This window comes from Tyto alba, unplaced genomic scaffold, assembly GCF_018691265.1.
Source record: "Tyto alba isolate M040663 unplaced genomic scaffold, T.alba_DEE_v4.0 Super-Scaffold_11, whole genome shotgun sequence".
NCBI lineage: Eukaryota > Metazoa > Chordata > Aves > Strigiformes > Tytonidae > Tyto > Tyto alba.
The window spans coordinates 6,482,403-6,509,981 of NW_024881273.1; the positions used below are offsets into that span (position 1 = coordinate 6,482,403).

At 58.7% G+C, this 27,579-nt stretch overlaps 1 protein-coding gene across 2 annotated transcripts; it reads right to left on the minus strand.

Moving 5' to 3' along the window:
- Window positions 1-277: 277 nt before the first annotated feature.
- Window positions 278-25,673, minus strand: PRRX2 (paired related homeobox 2). 2 transcript variants are annotated; one of them, XM_032981530.2, is made up of 4 exons: window positions 25,383-25,673; window positions 3,927-4,111; window positions 3,574-3,752; window positions 278-2,990 (listed from the first exon to the last, which is right to left on the minus strand). In XM_032981530.2, exons 1-4 carry the CDS (start codon window positions 25,624-25,626, stop codon window positions 2,873-2,875), a joined length of 726 nt encoding a protein of 241 aa, XP_032837421.2. In that variant the 5' UTR covers window positions 25,627-25,673; the 3' UTR covers window positions 278-2,872. The 2 variants fall into 2 exon arrangements, with proteins under 2 accessions (XP_032837421.2, XP_032837420.2); XM_032981529.2 differs by having other exon boundaries at window positions 278-3,008.
- Window positions 25,674-27,579: the final 1,906 nt, after the last annotated feature.

A 27,579-nucleotide genomic window follows, 5' to 3' on the forward strand; every position in this document is an offset into this window, starting at 1 on the left:
TGCCCCATCCCAGCTCCATGCAGCCTCCACATGCTCCCCCCAGCTCCTGCCCCTTTCCTGGGGCATGTGGACCACTTGCTGTTTGGGACCCTGGATGAAATCCAGGTCTTGGGGAGAAGCTGTGAGATGCCACCATCACGTGAGGTGAAGGTGGCAGGATCATGGCTCTCAGTCCCTGGCCCATGCTGTTTGTCCAGGGTAGGTGGGGAAACCCCAGTGGCAGGCGAGAAAAGAGCCACGTCCCCGTCGCGTGCATGGACACGTCTCTACTCAGTAAAATATTTATTCCTCCATTATTTCACAAGAGTTGTTTTTACAAAAACCTTACAAAAATTTCCAAAACACAGACATGCAGAAGAAAAAAAAAAAAATCCACTGTGGATCTTGTTACAAGTAATTGAAATGTACAAATAAAAAGGGCGAGAGGGAGATTAGATTACAATAATCCCTCTGTCCTGCTACCCCTCCATGGGTGCAATTTGTATCTCGTTTTGGTGAGTCTTCAGCGTTGATTGACAAGCTGCAATAAGCTGCCAAGAGCACGGCAAAGGAGGGGTCCTAAGATTAGGAGCGAATGTTTTCAAATATATATATACATATAGATATTTAGTGAAGAAATATTTATTCCCTGCTTTTTTTAGGTTTACAGAAACGGCATCTGCAAACTATTAAATGGGTTTATTTTCATTAATGCTCTCAAAGAGGCAGCGACATTTATATCCCTGTGGTTTCATCTTGTATAACTGAAAAAAGAGCCCTGTGCTTTCCATGGGAATAGGACCCCCCTGGCCCCCTCCTCCTGCCCCAAGTGGTGTTTCTCATGGTGGATGATTTGATCCACAGTGGATTTGTCTTCCCCCCCCCAGCCTGGCATGTCTCAGCTTTTGCCGGGTCTCTGTGGCGTCTCGCTGTGCTCTGGGGAGCTGTGTGCTCCCCTTCTGGTGTGGCAAAGGGTTGGGAGGGGATACGAGCTCTGGGGATAGGGGTGGCGGGCACATAGTGGGTATTTAGGGTGACTTTGCTTCCTGGAGGAGGTGAGCAGTGTTGGTCAGGCTGTGCCCCCTCCCTGCCCGCCGTGCTTGAGGAGGAGGTGGTAATTCCCAAGTGGGGGCTGCGTTGGGTGGAGCGGAGAAAGCCAGGGCTGGAGGCAGGATGGAGGGGCCAGTCTACCCCCAACCAGAGGAGATGTGCTTCTCTCCTGGGTTTTCCATCAGGTCTCCAGCTCTGGGTGCTGGGTGAGTCCCCCCGGACAGGCGCTGCCAGGGGTGAAGCTGAGGGTCCTGGTGTTGCAGCCACTGGGTACCACGTGCAGCTGCAGGGAGATCCCCAGTGGGAAAGGGAGAGGATGCTCCTGGAGCCATGGGGACTCGGATGGGCACATGTGTTGTTGGGACACTTTCAGCCTTGGTGCCACACACTGGAGGATGCTTATCTGGAGGAAGCACCTTAGAAATTGCTGTATTTGTCCTCAGATCTACTGCTACGGTCCCCATCAGGGCTAAGCCCTTCTAGGCAAGTAGGGCTGGTGCCTTCTCCATCCAGGCCACCCATCTGAGCTGCTGGTGGTGCCCCCACGCTTGCCTGGTGGCTCTTTCAGTGGGTGAGGAAAGGGCAGCCTGCTTTCCAGAGAGATTTGTCCCCAGGGTAAAACCTCCATCACTCCAGCTTGTCCCCCGTTGCTGCAGTATTGGCAGGGGAAGGTGGAGGGTGCGTCTCTCTGCGGATCAGTCCCACGGGAGAAGGACTGGGGTGGAGCAAGCCTGGGGTGAGGTTGCCCACCCTGTGCCCATCCCCCTGCACATCCCACCTTGCAACCTCATTAGGCTGCACAGCAGGGTGGGACGAGGGGGAAACCATTTCCTTTCTGCAAAACCAAAAAAGCCCACCCCCATGGAGTTGCCAGCCCCAGACCCCCGCGCACATCTGCGGAGCTGCCGACGGGAAGGCTGTGCCTCCGGAAGGCGAAGCCTGCTTTGCCGTTGGCACGAAGCGCTGGGAGCCGCCTACTCAGCTGAAACCCAACATCTTTTTCCAATTTTCTCTTTCCCTGGGATGGTTCAATGACCTGGGGCTCTGCAGAATCGCTGGCGAACCCACCGAGGCAGGGCAGCGGTGCCTGCCTGGGGACTGGCGATGCTCCCCCAGCTCACGGGAGAGCTTACAGGCTGCGAGCGAGTCTGTTGAGATCCTCCAGCCCTCCTCACCCCTCTGGGAAGGGACAAAGCCTGATGCCATTGACACAGGCAGCTCCTAAATGCAGGCAGCGCAGTGCAGGGGGGCTGGCCGGGCCCGGCCGTGGCAGGGGCGAGCTGTCGGCTTCCCAAAGTCTTTCCCAAGCACGGCGGCTGGGGAGGCACAAAGAGGCGAACGCGTGGGTCGGCTTCAGCGCCCGCGGTTGGGCGCCGCGAGTCGCAGCCCAGCGGGAAGGGGGGCTCGTGATCCTCCCACCGCTGCATGCTGTCCCTGCGGGAGGAGAAGACCCAATAACTCTTTGGCTCTCTGGGCGTGATACCCAAATTGGTCAAATCCAATAGTCCAAGATCCTTCCATGTTTGGAAGCAAATTCTTGTTCCCTTGGCAAATCTGTTTGTCCTCGAAGAGCGCGTGGGGGGTATGTGTGTGTATATATAGCCTTTATTATAAGGGTGTGCGGAAAAGCAAGTTTCTAACCAAGTTTGCTCCATATGTGGCTATAATTATGTGCCACTTCGGCCTGGGACTGACTCTACCTTCAAAAGGGAAGAGGAGAGGAGAGGTGCTGAGACGTTGGATGAGTGGCATGTGGGTTGGGTGGGTGGTGGATTCGTCCTGGACCGGCACAGGAGCAACATGCTGTATCCTGGATGAGGCCACGGGGTGGGCTTTGCCCTGGTCAGTTCACGGTTGGCACCTGGTTCTGATGGAGGCTGAACTCTTTGGCTTTGAGGCGCAGGCTGGCGATGCTGTTGGCCATGTTCACCCCTTGGGTGGGCGTTGCGGTCCCGCTGGAGCTGTAGGAGGGCACAGTGCTGCGGGGAGGGAGCAGGGGAGGAATGAGGCATGGCCCACGGAGGAGTCCCCATGCCCCGCACGGTCCTGCCAGCTTCCCAGGCCAGACTGCCTGTTCCCTCTTAGACATCTCCCACAAGAGCAGTCAAGGCTTCAGCATTTTTATGTGGCTGGATGCATGTGGGAACCCCTCAAACTATGCATCAGGAGGCCCTGCTTTGAGCTTTTGGATGAGATGGCTGGACGCAGAGAGCTGGGAACCAGAAGGGACCCATGCCACCTCCCATGCCGAGATGTGGGAAGGGTCAGCACGGGGCCAAACGAATCCCTTGCGAGGACGAGGGCCCCCGCTCCGGCCCTGAAATTCATGGAGGCAGGGAAGCCTGCCCAGCAGCAGGCAGGGGATGCTCAGACAGGTCTGAAACGGGTTCCCAAAGCAAAGCTGGACGAGCTCCTCTTGGCCCCGTGAAACTCCCCGAGTCCTCAGCGGCGGCACAGGGCTGTACTCCCGTGGCGGTGGGGTGGTCCCTAGGCAGCCTGTCCCATGGCCACCTCCCTCCCAGCTCCTCCAGCGCCTGCACCTACCTGTATGGGGAGGTGCTGGTCCAGGAGAGATACTCTGGGGTCAGCGCAGTGGGCCGCGGCGCCATGGGCTGCTCAATGGCTGCTTCTTGGCTGTAGGATTTGAGGAGCGATGCCGATCTGTTGGCCAGCATCGCCCTCTCATTGCGACGAAACTTGGCCCTCCGGTTCTGAAACCAGACCTGCGCGGGGAGGGAAGGTGGTCAGTGGGGACCCGGTGCAAGCAGGGGTGTCCCAAGCATCCGTCCTACTCATCACGGTCATGCGCAGGGTGAAACGAGAGAGGGGACAGTCCCTGCTCCTGCCCGTGGGCAAGGCAGAAGGTGGTGTTTTCTCCCACACAAACCTTTGCTCACCTGGACTCTTGCCTCGCTGAGGTTGACCCTTCTCGCCAGCTCCTCCCGCACGAAGGCATCAGGGTAGTGCGTTCTCTCGAAGACCCTCTCCAGAGCCTGCAGCTGGCTGCTGTTGAAGGTGGTGCGGTTCCTCCGCTGCTTCTTCTTCCTCTTGGCCGCCCCGCGGCTCGGGCTCAGGCTCTCGCCTGTGGGGGAAGCACAGACAAGGCCACATGAGAGCCAGACCCATGTGAGACCCCACAGACCCCACACAGGGACCCCACCAGGCTCGAGCCCTCCTGGGGGTCTGCGCTGATCTGCTCCGTGCCAGCCGTGCTCGCTGCGGGCACCTGGGACTCTGAGGGAGCAGCACACGTGCAACCCTGTGGTCTCCATCAGAAGCAAAACCCATTTCAGGACCTGCTGGAGCTTAGGGTTAAGCCCAACATTTGCAAAGACCTGTGGTGGTTTCCCATCTGGCTAAAACCACCCAGACCTGATTTTGAATACGAGTCTCAGTGGATTCTGGGGCAGCGCTTGACCCAAACTGCTGGGACTGTATCTCACAGCCCCCCCTGAAGGGGACACATCCACAGGGTGTCTTGGGCTTGGCTCTCGCTAAGGGTTCATGTCAAGCTTTCATGGATGGCAATGGAAATTCAGCACCAAACCACCTCTGCGATGCGGGTCTCAGCTCCCACCTCCAGCACCCCCCTGAAGCCCCGGCTGTGGCATGTCCCCAAGGTGACACAGAACTGCAGCTGAGCATCTGCTCATCCAACCCTGGTCTTCAGAGCTAGGAACGAACGCCACCGCGTCTCGCAGAGCTCAGCCTCCACACTGTTTATTTCTGGCTTTGCTGGCTCATGGAAACATGAAGCTGAGGGTGTAGTTTGGTTTCTCAGTATTGATCTTGGGCTTTCAGCCAGGCTGCGATTAATCTCCTCTTTGTCACTAATATCATCAGGTTTAGGCAGGTTTATGAAGTCTTTTTCTGAGATATATCCTGTCAGCTGCCTGCAAAGGCTTCATGGGGAACACATCTCACTGTCATTCTTCCTTATGGAGGTACTGGTTAATTATTCTTTCTGTTAATAAAGCATCTGGATCCAATCTGTACCTACTGGTGGGAAAGTATTTTGGAATTATTTGAAACGTTAATAGTTTTATGACATTCTGATTCATAGCAGGGTTATATTGGGGTTTTCTGCTCTATATCATTGCAGAGGCCATGATGGCAGGAATTACCGCTCCCTGAATATGCTCAGGAAATAAATACTTGCTAATAAGATATCTTAATATTTATTAAATAGATGTGCAGCGTTTTCAGATGCTACTTGAGCAAGTAACAAAATCTACTGGAGGGGATATTAACTCTTCTGCTTCAAGACACAACCAAGCTGTTGAGCAGGAGGAAACTATGGGTTCCAAGATCTTTAAGGCCAGAAAAACCTTCTTGGACACTAATTCTGAATAATTCAAGCCATGAAAGCCCCACCACCAAGTTCTCCATCAAGCCCCTAAGGTCCCTTTGTGCCCCAGTGCACCATTCTCAAGTGCTGCCCCATCCTGAGATGAGCCATGAGGGTCAGAGAACCCCCAGTTTCCATTGCTGGCAGTGGCCTCCTGGAAAGAGCTTCTCTGGTGCTTTGCTCTAGCAAGGACCGGTGCCCGGGCCTGGGAGCACTGGGTGCCTCCAACACCCTGACCTGTTAAGGGATGAAGCACTGGGCTGGGAGGAGATGCAGAGGTGTGGAGGTGGGACCCAAGCACCACCACTGGCCCCGTTCCCTGTCTCCCAGGCACGTGCAGGGGTGCTGCATCATTTTGACCATATGGGGCCAAACTGCGGGGACTGTAGGGAGAGGAGAGCATCCCTGGTTGGGAAGGGGAGGAAAAGGAACTCCATCCACCTTCCAGCGCCTCGCTGCAGCATTTCTCCGGGTCTTTTATAGTGTTCTAGGTGCATTTGGATGTTGGTTGACTATCCCTTGGGCTGAAAACAGCCTGTGCTCTTTAGCTGGGACATGGCCTGCTTGGTTGGGTACAGACGTGATGGACGGCGCCATGCCTGAAATAAATGTGGGTTTGAGGCCCTTTCCCCAGCCAGGAAACTGCAGGCTGCCCTTCACCGCCGTTCATGTTTAAAGGCTCACAAATAAAATTCTCCAGATTCTCTCCAGCCCTTGTTCCTGCAGCTTCGAATGTTCTGCCAGTCTCTACTTTCCAGTTGCCCCTTTTAGTTAAACTCCTTTTTTGGTCCTGTTTTCCTTCAGCGAGCTAATGAGCCGCTGGATTAAAATACATGAAGTCCAGCTATGGTTGTCCCTGAGTTTTCCGGGAGCCTGGGACCAAAATGGGAACCATCAGGCTGGGAAGGAGCTACAGGATGTAACAGTGTGAGAGACATTTCCTTGCGGGTTTATGGTCACCCTGTTGGTCTTCTGGGGAAATTATAGACCTCAAATTATAGTTCAAAAGTGCCATCACCAAGGGCATCCACTGCCCCCCACCAAACCATCAATGATTTTAACAGAACCCCAGTAAATGTATAAATAAAATTTATAAACCCCCTTTGGTTTCGTCCCTGATTTAAAATCTGGATATAGGACTTTTCCATAAGCGATGGCTTCTCTCACCCACTGAAAAGTAAGGAGGAGGAAAGCTTTCTTAAATTAACTCTCCAACCATAGCTGTAGGATCTAGCCCTGTTTCTGGCTGGTTTCTATCTCCCCAAACCCACGGAGGAAAGAGCTAAATGGCCGTGGGAGCCGGGCGGTGCTGAGCGATTCCCGTATGGGGCTGGCAGACATGCTGGGATGGGGCTTTAAGACCCGAGTTGGGTCAGGATGCATCCAAGTGCCGGCGGTTCCTGGGTGGTTGGAGAGCTGTGAGCCCTGGGCCATGCCTGGGCTGGGGCATTCCATTCAGCCCCTGTTGCTGGTTTGAATGGAGGGACCTTCTCCTGCACCACAAAACCCTGTGGGATGCTCCAGGGAGCTTTTCAGAGCATGATGGTGGCCAAAACCCCTTCCTCACTTACTCACACCTCCCCTAAAACACGCTGCACCCCAGTATAGCTTAGAGCTCCCCAGTCCCCCACAGAAACCTTTGCTTTCCAGCTCAGTTCTCTGCTATGTTCATTTTCCCCACCATTTTCCACCCCATCTCCATACTGCAGGGAGGCAGATCCATGCCCAGGGCGCCTGCCTGGGTTCTCTCCTCCGCTCAGGGATGAGTCTTGGTAATGGATTAACATCTTTTCCCCATTAGCTCAGGCATCGCAGGCTTGCGGGACCAGATAAATGCCACCCTAATTGCTGGCGGCGTGCATCTGACAGGTTTACAGCGTGCAAAGTTGGGCCGGATCGCTTCTGCTAAAGATGCTTTAATAACCCCAAATCAGCTTTCCGAAAATGAGCATCGCTAAGTGCTCTGCAGCATTGGAGAAGGAACGGGGAAGGGGGTGGGTTGGGTCCCCTGAAGACCCCCCTGTCATCTCACTGTCAGCCATCCGTGGGAATCGGATTTAACCAATTCACTGACACTTTGATGGAGGAATCAGAAACTGGTTCCCCACCCTGATGGACTTCCAGGAATAAGAGTTTGTAATTGCACAAAATTAAAAAACAGTTCACCGCCATCTTTCTTTTGCCCCAAAGCAGTGATCGGGGTGGTTATGGAGAAAGCCAAACCTCTGCCTTTGTCAGTTATATTTTGGGGGTTCGTTTGGAGCACGATTGGAGGCATCAGTTTCATTGTCCAACCCTGAGGTCAGAGGGGACTCCTGAGCCATCCCCCCAGCCACCTTCGCCTTCAGTCTATTTATCTTCCACTGATTACAATTTCCGCTAACGGGAAAAGAAATGCAGGAGAAGGGGGAAAACAGTGGGGATAATGTTACTGAATAACGAAAGATTACATGGAGGGGAGGATGGGGAGATGGTGGCACAGAGGCTTTGAGCAGAGCAGGATGGGTCCAGTGTGCTTCACAAAAAAAGCCTTAATTCGCCCCGGTATATTAGAAAAGACACGAGTCTTTTCGCTCGTGATTTGGATGAGTGTTGGGATGCTGGGTCGGCCTGGGTGACCTCCAGCCTCCTCTCCGCGATGCCCAACCTCAGGCAATGCCGGCTGCCCGAGCGCTGCGGGCACCCCGGGGGGCAGCCCTCTGCCCTGCGGGTGCCATGGGGTGCTGGGAGTCCCCCCAAACCCTTCTCCATGTGGGAGCACTGACGCTGGCAAGCCGGGCCCGTGCTGTGCCGGCGAGCCGCTGGGAACCGGGGAGTGACTGATCCAGCCCCATTTGCAAAGGCAACGGCCCCAGCGCCGCCGGGTCAGAGCCGTGCTGGTTCAGCCGAGCACCGACCAAACCCACTTTTCCAGATCTTGCCTTTTCCCTCCGTGCCTCCGTTAGTTTTCCATAGGAAGGACTAGGTGGGCTTCAGCTGCCGAAGCCTGGGTGCTGGGCTTGCCAAGGGGGGGGCCCCACGCTGGCAGAGCCCCCAGCCTCCCGCACAGCAGCCGCCGAGTGCTGTAAAGAGGTAATTTTCACTAGATTTCCACCGAGGCTTCAGCTTTGACTTACGACCTCCATTAGCGAGCGATAAACGACCTCCGTGCAGCTGTGATCCAGACCTAACCAGCGTTTAAAATCCCAGCCGCTCACACTCCTGAGCCCCGGGGACCGCGACGTCCCCGGGCTGGGATGCTCCGTGGGGCAGCTCGTCCCTCGGGGTGGTTTTTGGTGGTGGGCTCCATCGCCAACCGTGCTCAGTCTCCTGCTGTGGGGCGGCTCCCCTCTGGACACCCAGTTTTGGGGGGTTTCTTTGCAAAATGCTCTTCCCAGAGTGTGAAGTTCACCCGGCACCGTCCCTGCGACCCGGGATGGTCGCCTCAGCCGACTGCAAGCCCACCTCTCCCCCAGATGATGCTGCAAAGCCCCCCATGTGCATTGCCACATCCTGGGGCAGGTTTTGCTGGCTCCATCTCTGCCACTTGGCTTTGGGGTGCAAATACCCCCCTTTTCCGGGGGTTGTGCCAGGAGTTCAACCCCCTCCTGCAAAAAACCCGGGCTACATCTTCTCCAACGTGTTTCATTTTCCATTGCACCGCAGACCCCGGAGCACCGAACAGTTTTCTGCCGTTAAATTATTTCACACGTTCCATTTATTTGCGAGCAGTTTGCCAAAGACCTTTTAAGCTTTAAATTTTTCACCCCCCCCAGCCAAATGATCAAGTCTGCCGTAACATTTACTTCCCTTCTCTGCCTGGAATGGCATTTTTTTTTCCCCCTTTTTTCTTCTTGGGTATAATTTAAGGGTTGAAATAGCCTGGAGGGAATTAGCTGTAAATTCTTCCTAAGACAAATAAATTCAGCCCTCTAAGTTTCTACGTTTTTCAAACTGTTGAGAGACGTTTTGGGTTTGTTTTACTTGAAATAATGATCGTGGCATATCTGACCCTCAGGCTGCGGCCGGCTCTAACCAAATAAATAGCTTTTATTAATTAAGGTTTATCCTTAACAAATAAAACCCCAATTTGATCTCGGCCGGCTGAATTAGCAAAAATAAACAACGGGTTCTCCGGGCACTTGATGTGGATTTAACAAATTAACGCTGGGCCTTCATCAGGGAAGCCGCAGGGTGGTGGAGGCCTTTTACAGCCAAGAAATCCTTTGGAAAAACAATGTCTTTCGTTTCTCCCATGGTCTCTCTCGGTAAACATGTGGACTCCCTTCATCCCTTTATATACTCGGGGGAAGCGAGGAGAGCTCCAGCGATGACGTCCGCCAAAGTTTCATGTGCAATTGTTTAACTTGTTCCTCTAAATCATGCGATGGGGAGGAAACGTTTCTCTTTGGATCGTGGCGAGCAGCGCCAGAGCAAAGCTCTCGGGTTTGGGAATTGCCTCTCCACGGTGTCCGCCCGCCCCAGCTCCTTTTTACCCTGTAACCTCCAGCTGAGACACCCAGAGCCCAGGGGTGATTTAGGGGTGCGTGGGCAGCTAAGCGTGGCTGCACCCCCTTTCCAGAGGCTACTGCCAGCATTGTCCTGTCTTGGGATGCGGTTGGGGTCAGCCTGGGAGCCCCCAGGGGGGCTTTACCTGCCCAGGCTGGGGCTTTGCGCTGGGGAGGGGTGGCCGGGGGGGACGCTCTCCAGCCCAAAGGGGAGCTGAGCTCACGGGCGCAGGCAGTGCAAGGTTTGTCACAGAAGTGATGGTGGGAGCTGCCTGTGCTGCTACAGGTCTTTAACCTCCCCAGATCATCTCAGGAAGCCTGCGGGGCTGAGAAGCAGCCGGGAATCCACCCCCCCACGTGTGCTGGGACACCCAACTGTGGTGCCTTTTCCTGCCCCCACCAGTGAGCCCAGCCTGGGTGCACAGGACCATCATGGAGTTGCAGCTCAGGGGAAAAACCGTATCTCTGTAACTGCATTTTCTGGGTGGTTTCATCCTGCTACCTGAGGGAGAAGCCACCTGGGGCCACCAACCCCTGCCCAGAGGGTGCTGGTCCCAGCTTTGCTCGGCATGGTGCTGCAAGGTCCAAACCCATCCTGGGAACAGCCTGCAGGCACTGGGGATGGGGTACCCCTGGGGAACTGGGGCTGCCAGCCCCTCCCTGGGATCCCCCACTGCCATGAGTGGGCTCCGACCTCCTCATCCCAACCCACTGCTGCTCCTTGCTCCCCCTCCAGTCCAGCCCCAGCCTCCTGAAAATCCTGGGAATGCTGGAGGCTGGGGGGGGGGGTGGATTGAAGCTGAGGGGATTGAAGCCGGGGGGGTCCAAATGTGCTGAGTCCGAAGGAAACTTTCTCGGCTCAAGTGGTGTACATGAAAAATTTAAGAGAGGGGCAAGTTTCAGCTACTGGAGAAACATTACAGCAAAATGTTTCCGAGGATGTTTCACCTCATTAATTGTGAAAAAACTGAAACGCTGACACGTTTTTACAGGCTGCCAGTTTTGCTGGGGGAAAAGTGTCTCTGTTAAAAAGGAGCAGCAAAAGCCTGGACCAAGAAAGAGGCCAAGGCTGTCCCGGGAGGGCCTTAGCCTGCGCTCACTGACAGGCAGCAGCAGACTGTTTTATGGTTATAGAGCTGCCGCTACACCAGCCAGAAACCACCCAGTGCCGCAGTTTGCTGCCCCCGGCCACGGGGACACCCGGTTTTTGGGAGGATCCTGCCCGGCGGTGCTGTGACCCTGAGGATGCTCAGTGAACAGCCTGCACCCCCCAAGCCCGGGAAGCTTTTCCCCTTGCACCCCCAGAAGCTGAACTTGCTGCTCAGCAGCAATGCCGGGGATGACGTGCGGTGTCTGAGCACCCATCACAGCAAGTCCAGCTGAAAGCCCAATCAATCTGGGAAGGTCCTGGAGAGCCGGCTGAGCCGGCAGCATCCCGGCATCCCAGCAGGGATGAGTCCATCTTGTGCTTGCAACCCAGTGGCAGCATTTTAATGCAGCAAACGCGGTGGGAACGTGATGCTTATCTGGGTTTTGGGACCAGAAGTAACCTGGAAAGGAGGAGCCCCATGTTGTGGGGCACTACATCTCTTAGGAACGGTTCCAGCCCAGCAGCAGCCACCAGATTCACTGGCGAGAGCCATGAGCGGATTCAAAGCCATCCCTCCAGCAAGTGCAGTGGTGATTTATCTGCTGCAAAACCCAAGTGCACAAGAGACAAGATCAGGAGGTCAAGTGAGGAGGGGAGAAAGAGAGGGGATGAAGGGGATGAAGGAAGAGGGGGATGAAGAGAGGGGAACCAGATGGTGCAGAATCCAGGCTGTGATTTAGAGAGGATGCCCTGGAGGTCGAAAGCTGGTGAAATCCACAGGGCTGCAATCATCTGCTGCAGGAAAAGCCCCAAGGCTTTGATGTGCCCAGCACCCCCTGAACACTTCACAGCCCTTCCCACCGCACCAGAGGCTCCTGCCCCGGCCGGAGGCTCCTGCGCAGCCCAGCACGGTGCTCGCCCAGCTGAGGCCAGGCCCTGGGAACGGTGTTTTGGCACGGCCAGCTCCTGCGTCAGCGGAAGCGTTTAATGAATTAATTGCAGCCGCGTTCCCTGAAGGAGGAGGCAGGGTTGGTGGGATGCTGTCAAGCCTCAGGAAGAGGAGCTGGGAAACATCTTTAGCCATGAAGCTCCAGTGGGAGAGGGATGAGCAGCACAAGAAATTCTCCATCTTGCTCTCCTAGGTGGCTGGGGGAAAATGGTGCTGTCACCCGCCTTTTACCTGGGGTGGGAACCACCTTTGGAGAGGGGGACATGGACAGACCCCACTGCCGGGCTCACCGGCTCTGGGATGCACCCCAACATCCTGGCCCCGTCCCCAACCCCGCGGTGGGATCCAGACCACAGAGCCTGGCACCGTCAGCATCCCCTGAAACAACCGCTCCAGAAACAGCCTTTAAAGCCGCGCAACGGTGTTGGCACCCAGCACAGGGCTCGGCGAAGCCTCTTGCTGTGCTTTCCCAGCTGCCTGGCTCCTGCACGCCCCAGGAGCCGGGGCTGGGGCCATTGTGCAGGGCCGCGGGGCTCAGACTGCCTGGCTGCACCCGCTGACTGGTGGCACCGGCCCAGGGCATCCAGCCCAGGACCCGGGGCGCCGAGCACATCCCTTGGGCTCAGTGATCTGCAAGCGAAATATTCCCTCCCAGGGCCGTGCCCGTGCGGTGGGTGACCCCGGCCTGGCAAAAAGGGCTTTCAGGAGCTGCCAAGAGCATCCCGTGCACTCGGAGGAGGCTGCAACCGCAGCCCGACACAATGGGCTGTCCCAGCTCCAGCGCCACCATCGCCTCCATTGTGTCAGGCCTCCACGGGGATGGAGCTGCAGAGGAGCCAAGCAGGGGACGAGTCGGGGTGCTGCTCCCAACTGGGTACCCTGATTTTCCCCCCGCAGGAGGTGGCAGGGCAAGGAGAAAAGCCTCCCGGGAAAGGTCTGTCATCTGCACGAGTTTGGCGGGGACAGTGGCCCTGTGGTAGTCACTGCTGGGTGTCCCGGTTGGCTTTGTGTGGTCAGGGTCTGGCATCTTCCCTGCTCGTGGCAGGAGAACATGCAGCTCAAGGGGGTTCACTCCCCTCTGGGGTCCCCCTTTGCCTAGATGGGGCTGGGGGTCACAAAGAGCCTTCAAAAACTCATCCGTGATGGTGCCGCTCTGGGATGTCCCCTGCAAATGCCAAAGAGGGAGAGGGGGAGACAGGATAGATACAGGGATGTGGAGCGGGTTGTGCCACAGCTCCCAGCTTTGCCCAGGGATGCTCGGAGAGGCCGTGTCAGACCGACCGAAGGGCTCGTGGCCGTGGGGCTGGGGGTGGCAGGAGCTGCTTGGCCGGGCGAGCCGAAGCCCTCCCAGCACAGCCAAGCGCCTCGGGAACAGGCACCGTGGTGGGTTTGAAGCGCCGAGCCGGGCCAAATACAGAGCAGCACCGACCGACAGGGGAGCAGGAATTTTAATTTTGTTCTCCCACGAATCTGCCAGCCCCCACAGTGGAGGCCTGGGGACCAACAAAACGCGCTGGCTCTCCCCCAGCCGCCGGCGGCCGGGAGCCTCCCCAATGAGGAGGCATTCAGCAGGGCGGGGGGGTTGCTTTCATCTCCCAGCCAGGAGACCTTTTTGAGGTGGGACGAGACCAGCGCTCGGGCTGTCCTGCGCCTCGAGCTGCTGTAGCACCCTGGGATGCCCCTGGGGATGAAGCCCCCCGGTACCCACCCGGGATGCAGCCTCCCCGCTCTGCCAGCACCGGTTATGCCGTGCAGTAAAATAGCTGAGCGCGGAGAGTGGCAGCGCCAGTGATGGTTAACAGATGTGGGAACGGGCTTCTGCGGTGCGGGGAAACGGCCGGCCCGGGCCCCGTTGCCAAAAGGCTGGGATTTGGGTCAGCCCCAGGCACTGCAGCGAGAGGCTCCGGGCAGAGGGGACGGCTACGGTGACTCCCCCGCAGCGAGTGGGATGTTGCGATGGATGATACCAGGATGGACAATGCCAGGACAGACAGACCCCACTGTCCTGCATTGGGGCTGAGCGTGGCAGACGCTGCTTCTCTCCCCATCCTGCAAACCTTCCAGGCACCATTTGGTGCATCCATGAGGCAGCCGCGGAGGTGCCAACATCGCTCACACGCGGCCGCCTGACATAACAGGTTACATGGTTTCGCAGCAGGGCACGGGGGCATGTGTAATTAATTAACACTAATGAGACTTGTGCAAGCGGCACCCGCCTGCGTTTGCAAAGCTCCCCCCGAAAACTCGGCTTTAACTGCAAAGTGGGTTTCCCCAGGGGCTGGGAAGGGGATGGGGTGGCGGGTGCCTTGGACCATCACGGTGTTGAGAGCTCGCTGGGACTTTCGCACAGTGTTTAAAAAATAAAACCAATCAGCCAGGGCTGCATAGCAGGAACGCTGCGTAGAGGGCTGGCTCCCAGCCAGGGACCCCTGGCATGGTGATCCCAGCCTTCCTTTCCCCCCCACCACCCCCCAAAAAAGGTGGTTTATTGAAATTTAATAAGCAAAAGCCCATAACAAGCCAGCCTCAATGGCATCTGGCACTGAAACCCAACACCAGCCCACCAGGTTAAAGCACAGACCCCACTGCATCAGGGTCATTGCCAAGGGGGAGGGAAGAGGATGGGCAGGGACTGGGGGGAATGAGGGGAACCCCCAAAATGTCCCCTCCCGCCACCGACCCGACTCCCCTCTCATTTTTGAGGCCAGTTGGGCGTTTTTCACACCCAGGCCAAGATGCGCCCATTTTATCAGCAAGCGCCGGCACCTGCTGAGAGCCTGTCCCATGGCTGCTGGCCAGTGTCCCTGGACTGGGGACATCGGCATGTTTGGCCAGGGCATGGGATGGCCACGAGCCCCCAGCCGGGACCCCATCCCACCACCGCTCCGAGGAGGACCCTCGTGGGCGCCTGCATGCACAGACATCCCGGAAACCCTCGCCAGCGAGCAGCATCGCTGTCCTCCGGTCTGGTTTTCATTTGAGGTCGGTGGCCTCTCGCCAAATTTATTGTAAAACATTCATTTTAATAAGTGGCTCGTATCTTTTTTTTTTTTTTTTTTTTTTTTTAAACCCAGCCCAGTTAACTGTTTCCAGGTTAAAGCAGAGCTGTGCATGGCAGGGATGGTGGGGATAGGACAGCAGGCACGTTGCTGGGGGTAGGTGCCAGCCACGGGGATGACACTGGGGGACACAGAGATGCCCAGGTGGGGGCAGCTGCACCAGGGTCTCCCTTCCTCAAAGCCCAGCAGAGCTGAGACCCTCACCCTTGTCACCTCAAGCCTGGGTCCCCTCCAGGTCCCCAGGGAGCCCAAGCACCACCTCACCACGCTGGGGACCCTGACTCCAGCACCCAGCTGGCTGAAGTCCCAAAACCCAGCCAGGAACAAAGTGGGGGACACGCTGGCACTGGTGGTTGCGGTCCCAGAGTGTGGGTCAGGGACTTCTGGGCACTCTCATACAAATCCCATTAAAATTTAACCCCCAATGGGTAACTGGGTTGTCTTGAACATGCAAAGGGCTTCACAAAGTGGACAGTGCCTGGTAGTTTAGTTTTGACATTTGTTTTAAGTTTTATAAACCTCTAATACTAATAGAAATGCTTCAGTGTCTTTTAATTTAAATGAAAACAGTTATTTTTTTAATTTAAAAATTCCCCTGAGGTATTTACAACCCCCAAATTACAGCCATGTGGCCAGCCCAGCTGAGAAAGTGAAATCGGTGAGGAAGGAGCGTGGCGGCCACCCCGGCCCAGCCCCAAGCAGCACCACGCCAGCGGCCATCCCCACGTCACCCGTGTCCCCTCCACAGCACCCCACGGACATGCTCTGCTTCACACCTTTGCTGGGGACACGGGTTCCCAGTTCACAGGGCAATCAGCCCCCCGAGCTGCCGGCCATGGCTATCCCTGGTAGGATGGCATCCTTCCATCTTTCCTGCCTTCTGTCTGTCCTTTTTTTGTCCTTCCCTCTCCCTTCCTTCTCTCTTTCCCTCCCCTGGGCTCACCGTGACCCCGTCCTGCGTCCTCCTCAGCCGTGCTGCTGCCGGATCCGGCTCTTTGCTCCCCATCACCCACCCGGCGCCGTGCGTGGGGTCCCCCGTGTGCTCCCCTGCAGCATCACCGCTACCCCTACCCCCAGCCCACCCCTGCAGCAGTGCACCCCCCCGCTCCAGCCCCGGCAATACCCTGCATGGCTCAGGGTGCAACACAACCCCCCCCACCACACACTGCAGTGCCCTGTGCAGCTTGGGGTGCAACACCATCCCTACCTGCCCCCCCCCCCCCCCCCCCGCCTAAGCAGTGCCCTGCATGTCCTGGGGTACAGCACAATTCCCATGCATGACTCAGGGCGCAATGCAACACTTCCTTCCCCCTCAATGCCCCGTACAGCTTGGGGTGCAGTGCAACACCCCCCCCCCCAAGACACAGACACTACAATGCCCTGTATAGCTTGGGGTGCAGTGCAACCCCCCCCCAAACACACACACTACATTGCCCCGTACAACTTGGGGTGCAATGCAACTGCCCCCTCCCCCATACAGAAATTGCATTGTCCTGTAGAACTAGGGGTGCAACGAAATCCCCCCCCCCCAACTCCCCAACAATGTGCTGCATGACCTGTGGTACAACACAGTCCCCCTGCATGACTTGGGGTGCAACGCAACCCCCCCCACACACACACACGCCGCAATGCCCTGCACAGCTTGGGGTGCAATGCAACAACCCCCCCCGCCCCAACCACACGCATATCGCCATGCCCTGTATGCCTCGAGGTGCACCACACACACACACACACACACCCCCCAATGCCCTGCATGACTCGGGGTGCAGCCCACAACCCGGGGAGGAGGGGGGGGGGGGGTGACACGACCTGCTGCACCGACCCCTCCGCTCCAGCCCTGGCCTTGGGCCGCTCCCGTGCCTGTGGGGAGCAGCGGGGCCGTGCCCCCCCCCCCCCTCCCCAGCGCCCCGCTTGCTCTGCCATGTGCTCCCCGGCGCTCCCCCGGCTCCCCTGCCATGTGCACTCCAGTTTCCTTGCGTGTGAAGCCTGCAGCCTCTCAGATTCAGTGGCTGGAAAGGATGGCGCCTCTCCACATCTGGTTCAATGCGCGAGCCTGGCGCCTGGCTTAGCCACAGTCTCCATTCAGAGACACACAGACTTTAATAGACTCATACAATTCTTCCTGATCTATCACTGCAGCCGCAGCTGAAAAGCTGCTTTATTATACGCACTCCAAAGGGGGATGAGGAGGGAAGGGGAGGGGGGCGGCGGCTGGCGCGGCCGCTCTGTGAAGGCTCCCAGCCCACCCGGCGTCCCCCCCCACCCCCACCCCACCCCCCCGGGACCTGAGTTGCCCCCCACCCCCCCACCCCAGTCCTGCCCTGTCTCCCCGGGACTGTTCGCCCCAAAACCCCGGGGTGAAGGAGCGGTGCCACGGCCTCATTAAGCCTCCTGCTCAATTAATGCCTGCAGCCCCCGAGCACCTCCAAAGTGTGCGTGGCCAGGGCAGTCCTCGGCAGAGCTGCAGGGGAGGGGGATGGCAAAGGGGACTCCATCTGTCCCCCTAATGTCCCCAGAGGGGTGTCACTCCCCCTCCCACAAGCTGGGACAATTTCCCCCAACATCAGTGTCCCATTTACCCCTCAGCTCCCTGCTAGGGGATCCACAGCCAGAGCTGCCAGCACAGGCTGCCCGGGGGCGAGGGGCTGCCCCACAGGCAGGCACTGGACACCCCCCCGTTCCCCCAGCAATGCTCCTGGCACGTCCCAGTGCTGGGGCTGGTTTTCCAAGAAGCGCAGGACAGGGAAGCATCCAGCAAAGGATGCTGAGCACGGACGGAGCGTTTCATTATGCCATGGGAAGGCTGGAAAACATCGCCCGCAGCCATGCGTCCCTCGGGGGAATGCGAACATTGGGAACGCCTCAAGGGTGAGGGTGGGATTTTTTCTTTTAATCCTCAGAAATTTGAGGGCGTCCAGTGAAAAAAAAAAAAAACAAACGGTTCTCCAGCACCAGGGCAGCATTGGCCAACAGGCGTCAGAAAACTACCTGGAAACCCCAAATCAGTCCTTCCTCCCCAAGAGGGTTTGCTTTCCCCATCCAACCTGACCTGGCTGGGCATCGCTGACCCTGGGCACTGGGACTGGGCAGAGGATCTACCTCGGCCCACCGCACTTTCGCCCTCTTCCCAGTCGATTTTTCCAGCCAGGAAAAAAACCTGATCTGCATTAACCCTGGTTTAAATCTTCTCCTGGTCCCAGCTCAGCCCAGCCACAACCCCCTGCCCCGGCATTTTAAGGGATGCTCTGAGCGTGCCCCGTGGCTCAGGGAGCCTGTCCCGGGAGGATAACTCCTTCCAGCTGCTGCTCACACCGCACAGAGGGGACGAGGTGCCAGCCTGGGGACACCGAGCTTCTGCCAGCCCCAAAGCACCCGGGTCCCAGCCTGCTTCAAACCTCAACTCTCTGGCGCAATGATTTTACAGCTTGGGGGGGAGTAATTCCCCGTGGCTGGAGGAAATCAGCCCTGGGAGAAGGGGTGATCAGCCCTGCTCCCTGAGAGAGAGGAGGGTTTCTAATGAGGCAGCCTCAAAGCCCCAAATCATTTCATCAGCCTCCCAGCTACAGACACACGCCCAGGCTCTCTTAAAATGCTGATTCGTTGAAATTCACCCATCTTGGCTGCGCGGAGTCGAAATTTCATATTTTTCCTGTGAATCAGCCCCGTTCCCTGAAATAACAGCCCAAAAGGAGAGGGGAAATAGTCTTGCACTGAGCTGTTCCTGGTCGAGCTAGACATAACAGCCCAGGGGGTGACGGGCAAGGTGTCCCCACGCCCTGGCACCCTCCTGGGCTGGGCATGACTGTGCCATGGGGTGCCAGAGCTGCTGCTGAGGCTTAAAGCACATCAATGAGTGCTGCCAGGGCTCCCAAGGGAGTGGGGCAAAGCCACCCCCTCCCCAAACCCCTTCGTACCCTGTCTTTTGCAGCTCTGCCCCATGCTCCTGCACACTTTCCCTGTTGGAAAGGTGGGGATGGGAATGAGCATCCCCTGCAGCAATGCCTGCCAAAAACCCAGCTCACTGGGGGTGCTGAGAGGAGAAAAGTCCCAGCAATGAGAAGTGGGGGGGGGGGGAAAGTGATTTTCCTGCCCTCCTGGCCCAGTCAAAGCTGCTCCAGTTCTCAGATTCCCCCAGCAAGTGGGGACGCATCTCCCCAGGCCCTGGTTTGTTTTTTTTTTTTCTCTTTACCCCCTGTCAACGGCTCTCCCGGCACAGATGCAAGCGTGTGCAGGGACCCCGCAGAGCCCTGCAAATGCTGCAGAAAACGTGCTGGTATGTATTTCCCTGCGCCCCTGGGGAGGGCTCTGAGCGAGCTGGGCTGCTTCCCGGGGCTGCAAAAGCCCCTGCTCCAACCCCAAACCGCCCCCCCCGAGCTGGGGTGAGGGGAGCCTGGAGCCCAAGGTGGGGGTGTTCAGTCCATTTGGGGTCAAATTTCCCCCAGATTGGAGCCCAGGTGCCACCAGTCAGTAAGAGCCTGACTGCACCCGAGGGCGTAGAGCATTCTCCCCCGGAGCACGGGGAGGAGCGGGATGGTGAGTGGGTGTCACCCTCCGGGGCTGGAGGGGACAGGGAAGCACAGAGCAGTGGTACCAGGGTGGGCCCCATGCCAGAAGCTCCATGAGACCTGGGGTCTCCCAGCCATGACCCCCCACCCTAGGGTCCCTCCCAGCCCCGCAGCAGTTTGTGTTGCTCTGACTGGTTTTGGCAGAGCTGTGACCTAACTCAGCCTCTCACCCTGCCTGCGCTGCAGGAGAAGCACCGCTCCCACCCACCCTGTGGTTTTTGGATGGGGCAAGTCCCGGGGACCAGTCTCCCCCCCATGCGTGGTCCAGGGGACCCCCAGGCAGCCCACATGCAGGAGAGCCGGTCCCATGGCACACAGGGCGTGAGCTACGATGAGTGAGGTCCCCAATTAGGGAGAGGGAAGCCTGGCTGAAGGGTTCATGCTGCAGGTTGGGGCTGTCCCCTGCAGCAGGCTGGGAGGGCACAGGGTGGGTCCCTTCCCACAGCCCCTTGTTTTCCCGACTGGGATGCGCTGGGCTCCCTGCGAGCGGCTGGAAACCGTCTGGGCGAGCTGGGACACGTCAGGCTTCCCATCCATCCCATCCATCCCTCGGCTGTCGCCAGCCTCGCACTAAGCGCAAACAAATGTGGAGGGCCAGGAGGCGGGCCGGGGCGGGGAGCTCCCGCCCGGATTAATTGGCACTTACTCAATACACGCTGATGGATGCTGCACTGGGGACCTGCCAGCATCGGGTACTGGGCAAGTGCTGGTCTTGGGCACAAGGCCCGGCTCTGCTGTCCCCTCCCCTGGGGACCATACCGCCCCAGCAGCCCCGTGGGCACCGTCTCTGTGTGGAGAAAAACCCCCTTGTCTTGGGGTCTGCAGCCCTCAAAGCTCTCCAGGAAGGGAAATGTCCCCAAGCAGGCGCTGGGGACAGTGAAGGTGACGCCCGGTCGCAGAGAGTCATGGCCGTGCAAGGATGGCTCCTGTCCCAGTGCCACCCATCCCGGCTGTGCTGGCCTTACAAGGACTGAGACGGCTTGCCTCCCCCCCTGCTTTAGATGCCACCGTTCCCAGCCCTGCCACAGAGGGTCTGTCCCCACCGAGGGGGGGCTCTGCCAGCCTGGGAGGAGGATGCCATGGACAGATGTTCCTGTGCCCAAGCCCCCTCAGCTGATGCTGTTTTGGGGAGTGGCAAAGGACCATGGGCGCTGTAAACCCTGCACCCCAGCCATGCTGCCCACCAGTGGGTCGTGTCCCCTCCCAGCACATCCCAACCTCATCCCCCAGGCCAGGGCAAGCAGGTCGTGGTGCCACCCTGAGCAGCAGGGACCCTGCTGTTCCCTCCTTCACATGACAAAAGCACAAGAGCCTCTCCTTGGAGAGCTGCAGCCATGTCTATCAGACATTTCTCAAATCCCTTCCCCCTCCACGGGGGCTGAGTCGGGGTCCCGACACCCCCATCCCTCTTTAAGCAGTCATCTAAAAACCATGGAGAACCTCCCAGCAGAGAGGCTTGGGGGATTTTGAGTGATTTTTGGGGCTGTGGAAAGCAGATGGGTGCTGGAAAGAGCGGTCTGATGGGTTACAGGGCAGGGGGACCTCGGCTGGCTCCCCGTGCCCGTGGCCCAACCTCGCCGGCCCCAGGGATCTGTATGGCCGTGAGCCAGGCACAGGGGGTTGGCTACGAGTTAACGATGCTGGGTTTAATTGTAGGCGAACCATGTACGTGCATGGATGTCCTAGGGAAGGCAGATCCCCATGGATACATCCCGGCCCTTTTTCAGCAGGCGTGGTGTTACAGGGCTGCCTCCTGCCTGTGCAGCCGGAGGGGCCAAGGTGTCCCTGAGCTGTGCCCCCCACCCAGCGGGGACAAACGGCATTTGAGAAGGCAGAAAAGCACAGCCAAAATGTGTCCTGTGAGCCAGCACCAGCACAGCCCCTGGGCTGGCCAGCCACGGGGATGTCAGCTGGGATTGCTCTGCCTCAGGGAAGGTGCCCGAGCCCTGGGAGCAGCTTGGGGCTACTTGGAGCAATCAACCACCATTTGACCCCAAAAGCAAGCCCCTTCCCCTTTTCCACTCTGTTACGAGGCCCCTGCCCCTCCCTGGCTCACTTCTCCCTTTTCAACAGCCCTCGTTTACATAATTTAAACCAATTTGATGTAAAATCATCTTAATCCCCTCTGCCCCCTCCAGAGCAGCCTCTTGCTTCATCACTGCTCTGCTCAGGCTCTGCACAGCCCCAGCATGGGTCGGAGGGTCCTGGCTGCCCCCGGGGGGAGGAAGGGGCCCCAGGAGCCGTTGTGCAAATGGGATACCCAGGGGCCACCACATGCCCCCATCCCATCACCCGATCCCACTGGCTGCAGCCATACAGGCAATGTGTGCCTGTCTGATGCTGGAGGATCCCCTCGGAGGGGCTGCAGTCCTTCGTCTGAGCCCGGCCGTGACAAAAGTGGCTCTTTCTGAGTTTTTAGCCCCAAAGCGGCTGCCGGAGCCAGCACCCGACTCCCTCTCCCATCCCCAGGCGGCACCAAAAGTAAGTTCATTGTTTGAAAAGCCATCAGTCAAGGCCTGCTGGCTAAAATTACCCTCCTGCTTTATCATCTTGAGAACATTAAGGGCTGTTGTTAACAGATGTTTCACGTTACACATTATTTGTTAGTCTAATGAAAGGAGGTGAACAAGCTTTCAAGACCTCAGAAGTTGTGTGGAAAGTTTTCAATGGGAGGCTGCTGCACCGCTCCAGGGGAAGATGAAGATGAGGATGGGGATGAGCCCTTGTCACCCTGTTGGCGTTTCCTCGCGCTTGCATGGCTTGTGGGATTTCAGCCTCTTAATTTCTGAGTGCCATGAAAGCAACGTGTTGCACAGATGATATTTGTACTCGTCCTCCCACGAGGATGCTCTGGGTGCCCTCAGGGCCAGTTTGGAGCTGGGGCCAAGACAGGGGCTGAGCAGCACCTCCCTGGCTGGAGAGGGAGGTGGGGACAGCCCTGGTCCTTGGTGGCAGTGGGAAGGGATGTGCCAGCCCTGCAAGGGACTAATGGAGGGGCTGCTTCTGGAGGAGGGATGCACCCACAGCCCTAGACATGGGGCTGCCCCCAGCCACCCTCCCCAGCTGGGAGGACAGGGGGACCAGGACTGGGGGACCAGGAGTGGTAGGTGAGGGCAGGGAGGAGTTGAATCCCTCGCTGCAAAGAATAAAACCCTGCCCTGAGCTCCTCCAGCTCTGCCAGGCTGGGGAACAGAAGCCACCTCCCGCTGTGGCCGCCCGGGGAAGGGGAGAGGATTTTGTCGAGGTCACAGTCTGCTGAGCACAGCTGGGGGCTGCCTGAAGCATCCCTGAGCCGGCTCTGCCAGCGCAGCCCCCCCCGCACCACGGCGAGCCCTGCCCGGCAGCCGGGGTGTCAGCAGCTTCGCAGCAGGCTCGGGGCCACTCTTCCTCCACCCCGCGGGTGCGATGACCCCGATAACGGCTCCCAGCCGGAGCACAGAGCCTCATCCTGCAGAGAGACCCTCGGGTACCGGGGTCCGTTTGCACTGATAATAAACCCGCTGCCACTGATCTGCGGGGCTCCAAACTTGCATCGGGCAGAAAAAAACCCACAATGGTGAAGAGGAAGACGAGAGAAAATGCTGAGAGGCTGTTTTACTTCAGGATGCCAATAAAAGATAACATTACCAGTAAAAGTTCCTCTGCTGTCATCACGCTGATGCCGAAAGCATCGCAGATGTGTAGCAAAAGGCTGATGCTCGCAAAGTCAGGGCATTTGCCTGGTATTTCGAGTCACCCCATCACAATTCAGGAAATCACATCCCACCTGAGGCTGTGGCTGCGGCTAAGGGCTCTCACAAGTCAGTGTTTACATGCATACAGGTTTTCTTTCTTTCCTTGTTCTCTTCTTGCTTGCTGCTCCCATCACTCAGGTATTTCTCCCTCCAGGTGTGATCAGGGGGAGAAATGCTTCCACTCCTGAACAGCTTGTCAGAGCATCCCATATGCTGATGGTGCCTTCCTCCCTGCAACCTCACTGAAACAGGTGCCAAGGGAAATATTCCCCGTAGTGCTGGGATCAGTGGGCCAAACACCACAGGCCCTCTGCCCCAGAAGGAATGGGCTTTTAGGGTGAAAAATCTGCTTATAGGGATCAGCCAGCCCCCTTGTCTCTCTCTCTCTGGTATTTGCATCACCCCCGGTCCCCATTGAGCCCCTTTGGGGTGCGTTAGGAGCTCAGCAGGGTGGTAGTTTCTCTGCTGTTTTGCAAACAGCCCTGTGAGATGAGCTGGCTGCTGCGGGCTGGGCTGGGTTTCCGAAAGCTGTGCTGATCCCACATGGCATATTGTCCCCTCATACAGTCCCATCAGCAGGCAAAAACCTCCCCACAGACCCAACGGCAATCCAAGAAGTACAAACAACACCCAAGGGAAGGGGAGGGAGGATGGAAAATAACGCCAAAAATACCAGATACCATCCCAGAAAGCAGCACCCAACCTCACCCAGCCCTCAGCATCACACGCAGAGGCAGGTTAGGGGCTCAGGGGATCCTCCATGGAGGAAGGAGGTTGTGCAAGGAGTGAGATGTGGGTGGGAGAAAGATGCTTCGGACCTGCACACAATGCGGGAGCTGCGGGAGGGGAGCACCCTGCATGGGAAGGGTGGTTCCCACTGGGAGCCCCTCACTGCAATTCTGGGCAGCCTCCAGGGCAGGGTGAGCCCCCTTCACCAGGAAAATTCCCGGGTGGGCTCTGCACCCCCGGCCAGGCGTGGATCAGGCCCTCGGCAGGACCATCAACAGCCCAGGACTGCGCTCTGGAAGCCGCAGAAAACAAGCCCGGGGTATCAAAGCCCGGGGAGGGGGGGAGGTTTGGGGGAAGCTACCCCCAGGGTGCCCTCGGGGTGGTCACCACGGCCCGGGCGTGGGGAGGTGGTGGGGCTGAACGTCCACCCCCACGCTCTGCCTCCCCTCTCCTTCGCCTCTGCGCCCCGAGGAGACACCCGGCTCCGGGGGGTGGGGGGGTGGGTCTGGGGGCTGTCGGGTGCTCCTGGACCGAGGTTTTGCCGCAGGGACGGGGCGAATCCTTCTCGCACCCCCATCCCACCCACCCCACCCCCGTCCCCGGGCACCGGAGTCGGGATGTGCCGGGGCCGGCAGAGCGGCGCGAAGGGATGCGCGCAGCCCCGGCCAGGCGGGGTTGTGCCGTTAAAAACGCGGCTCCTGCCAGGACCGAGCGCCACGAAGCCGGGTCCCGGGTGGGTCCCCGTCCCCTCTCCCAGTCCCGGTTTCGTCCCCGCTGCCCCGTTGCTGCCGGTGTTGCCGGTCCGGAGTCCCGCTGCGGCGGGAGCCGGGAAGGGACCCGCTGCCTCCCGGTCCCCACGGCCCCGCCGGGCCGCCTCCGCTCCCCGGGCCCGGAAACTGAGGCGGGGAACCCCGGGGGAAGGGGGGACCCCGCAGGCCGAGCAGCCCCGGGACGCACCGGCTGCCCGGGACCGGCCCGTTCCGGGCACCTCCTGTGGCGGCGGGGCGGCAGCCGGTGCGGGGTCCCTGTACCCCCTGTCCCCGGTGCGGGGTCCCTCCCCTCGGTGCGGGGTCCCTCTCCGCCGGCGCGGTGTCCTTGAGCCCCCAATTCCCAGCGCCACGTCCCTGTCCCTCCGGTGCGGGGTCCCTCTGCCCCAGCCGTCGGGGTGTCAGCACCCCCGCAACTTGTCCCGACGGGGGGGATCACCCACTCCTCGCCTCCACCCATCCCTCCAGTCCCCTCCACCCTGCCGCGGGGGGACACCGACTCCCTTTGTCCGTGGGGCCCGGCTCCCACAGCCCAGCCCGGGGCAGGGGGGGACGACGGAGATACCCCATCCCCAAAACTGTCCCAAACCGGAGATGGGGCCCATCCCGGGGCGGCGGGACTCACCGTCCTGGGGTGCTGCTTCGCTGCCGCTGCTGCCTCCCGACGGCTCCGGCATGGCCTTACCGGCACCGGCGGGCGGGGGACCGGCCGGGGGGGTCCCGTTCATACCGGCCGCCACCTCCTCCAGGTCGAGGAGGTGGCTCACGCTGAAGTTTTTCCGGCTTTGAGGATTTTCGGGCGGCTCCGGGCCGCGCACGGCGCTGGGGGCGAACGGCTTGTCCATGGCGAAGGCTGGCGCCGAGTCCATGGCTCCCACCCCCAGCCCGCAGCCCACCCCGAGGTGCCGGGCCGCTCCCCGGCCCCCTTCCCCACCCCCCCCCAACCCCCCCACCCCCCCCCCCCAAAAAAAAAAGAGGGAAAAAAATTATAATAATAATTTTTTTAAAAGTGGGGGGGGGGGGGGGAAATCACGGCTGCCCTGTGAGTCCGGCTCCCTCCCCAGCCCCTGTTCCGCCTTGTGCTGACGTCTGGGGAAAAAACCACGCTCCCAGCCCAAACTTTCTTCCCCTGCTCTTTGCTCTGGAGCTGTTCAAACAAACGCCCCTGCTCCGAGCTGAGCGGGGCGGCCCCTCGCCCCCCCCCCGGCACGGCGACCTGCCCCCCTGCCAGGGGCCGAGCACCGCCGGCAGCCAAGCCGCAGAAAATAGGGGGGCGGGGGGGGGGGGGGGCAGAGAGGGAGGGAGACCCGCTTTTCCCCCCCCTCTTACCCCAGCCACATCTTCCCCCCCCCCGCCCCAACCCCTGCTTTAAGTGCTTCTATCAACAAGTGTAAGTGGCTGCGCTCCGTGGGGAGGGATGGGGGGGGGAGAGGGGCTGGGTTTCCCCAGCCCCAAATGGGGCTGGAGGGAGAGGTGACCTGCAGGTTAGCAGGGGACACGGCCCCCCTCCACCTCCAGCCCCCCCACCCCCCCGGTCCCCATCAACCCCGGAGCAAGGTCACCTCTCCTGGGAAAAGCCTGGCTCTCTCGCCTTAATGAGATAATTACGTCCTGCACCACAGTTAAAAACTCATAGGCTGCTTCCCTTGGGGTTAGAAAGAAACCTCCCTAATGAAAACCAGCCACCGGGAGAGGAAAAAGGAGTTTTTCCTCTTTAAAAAAAAAAAAATATATATATATGTATACATATATGCATGGAGAAGGCAGCGGGAGGGAGGGGGGCAGGCCCAGGGGTTGGGGCTGGTTGCTGGTGTCCGGCGCGAGCTGGGCTCGGGGCGATGAGCAGAAATCGAAGAGGTTAACAGTTATTATTTCTTCCCCTTGATTCCAGCGTGCTCTCCTGCCCGCCAGTGCAGGCACATATGGACGGGGCTGCGCACACGCAGGGCTCGACGAGAAATCTCCGAGCGAGATCGGCCACTGCAGCCCAGCTCTGAGCTCATAAACATCCCCGCTCCAGCGCAGCCGAGGGAGGCAAACCCCTGGCTGAGTTATTTTAACATTTGTCGAAAGCTTTTCTTGTGCTCTCTTTCCCTTCAAGTCAGAGGCGTGCAGATTTTTAAGCCAGTCAGTGCTGCCAAATCTGATCTTCCTGACGGGGAAGCAGCTTCCCAGAGCTCTCCAGCTTGGAAGGGGTGTAGCTGAAGGCAGATTTTGGCTCTCTCCGACTCCGCAGGGGGCTCCTCGAGTGTGCAAACAAGCCAGCCCAACCTCCCTTCCCCCATCTTATTTTTTTGGGGGTCCATTTACTGGCCCAATTTATTGGCCCTCGGGGCAATTTAGGAGTCAGCTCCAGTGTCTGGTCCTGCTCCCCTTGGCTGCATAAATCACGGGATGGTGTCACACTGCTTTCTGCTCCTGCTTCCCCAGGGGCTGCTCCCCATGGATGGGGGTTTTACCTCTGCCCAGCACCCAGCTGGATGCGTCCCCGGCAGTGCACAGTGCCAGGGTGATGCTGTGCCCTGTGGTTATGCACTCAATGATTATATTAGAATACAGATTGCATGTATTGCCATCAGCCCTCCTGGCTGCCCACCTCTTGGTGGGGAGATGCCTGCATCACCCCTGGGACCACCCTGGGCCCTGGGGGACCCAGCGCAGCCCCATGCCACCCCTCGTTGACCAGGTACCCTCTTTATCCTGTCTTTTTTCCACTGTGGCTGCAGGGACAGACCCTTCCCAGAATGGGGGTGACACCATGTCCGGGAAAAACTGCTTGAGGACCAACCTGGGGGATGGAGACATCTCCATGGAGGACAGTG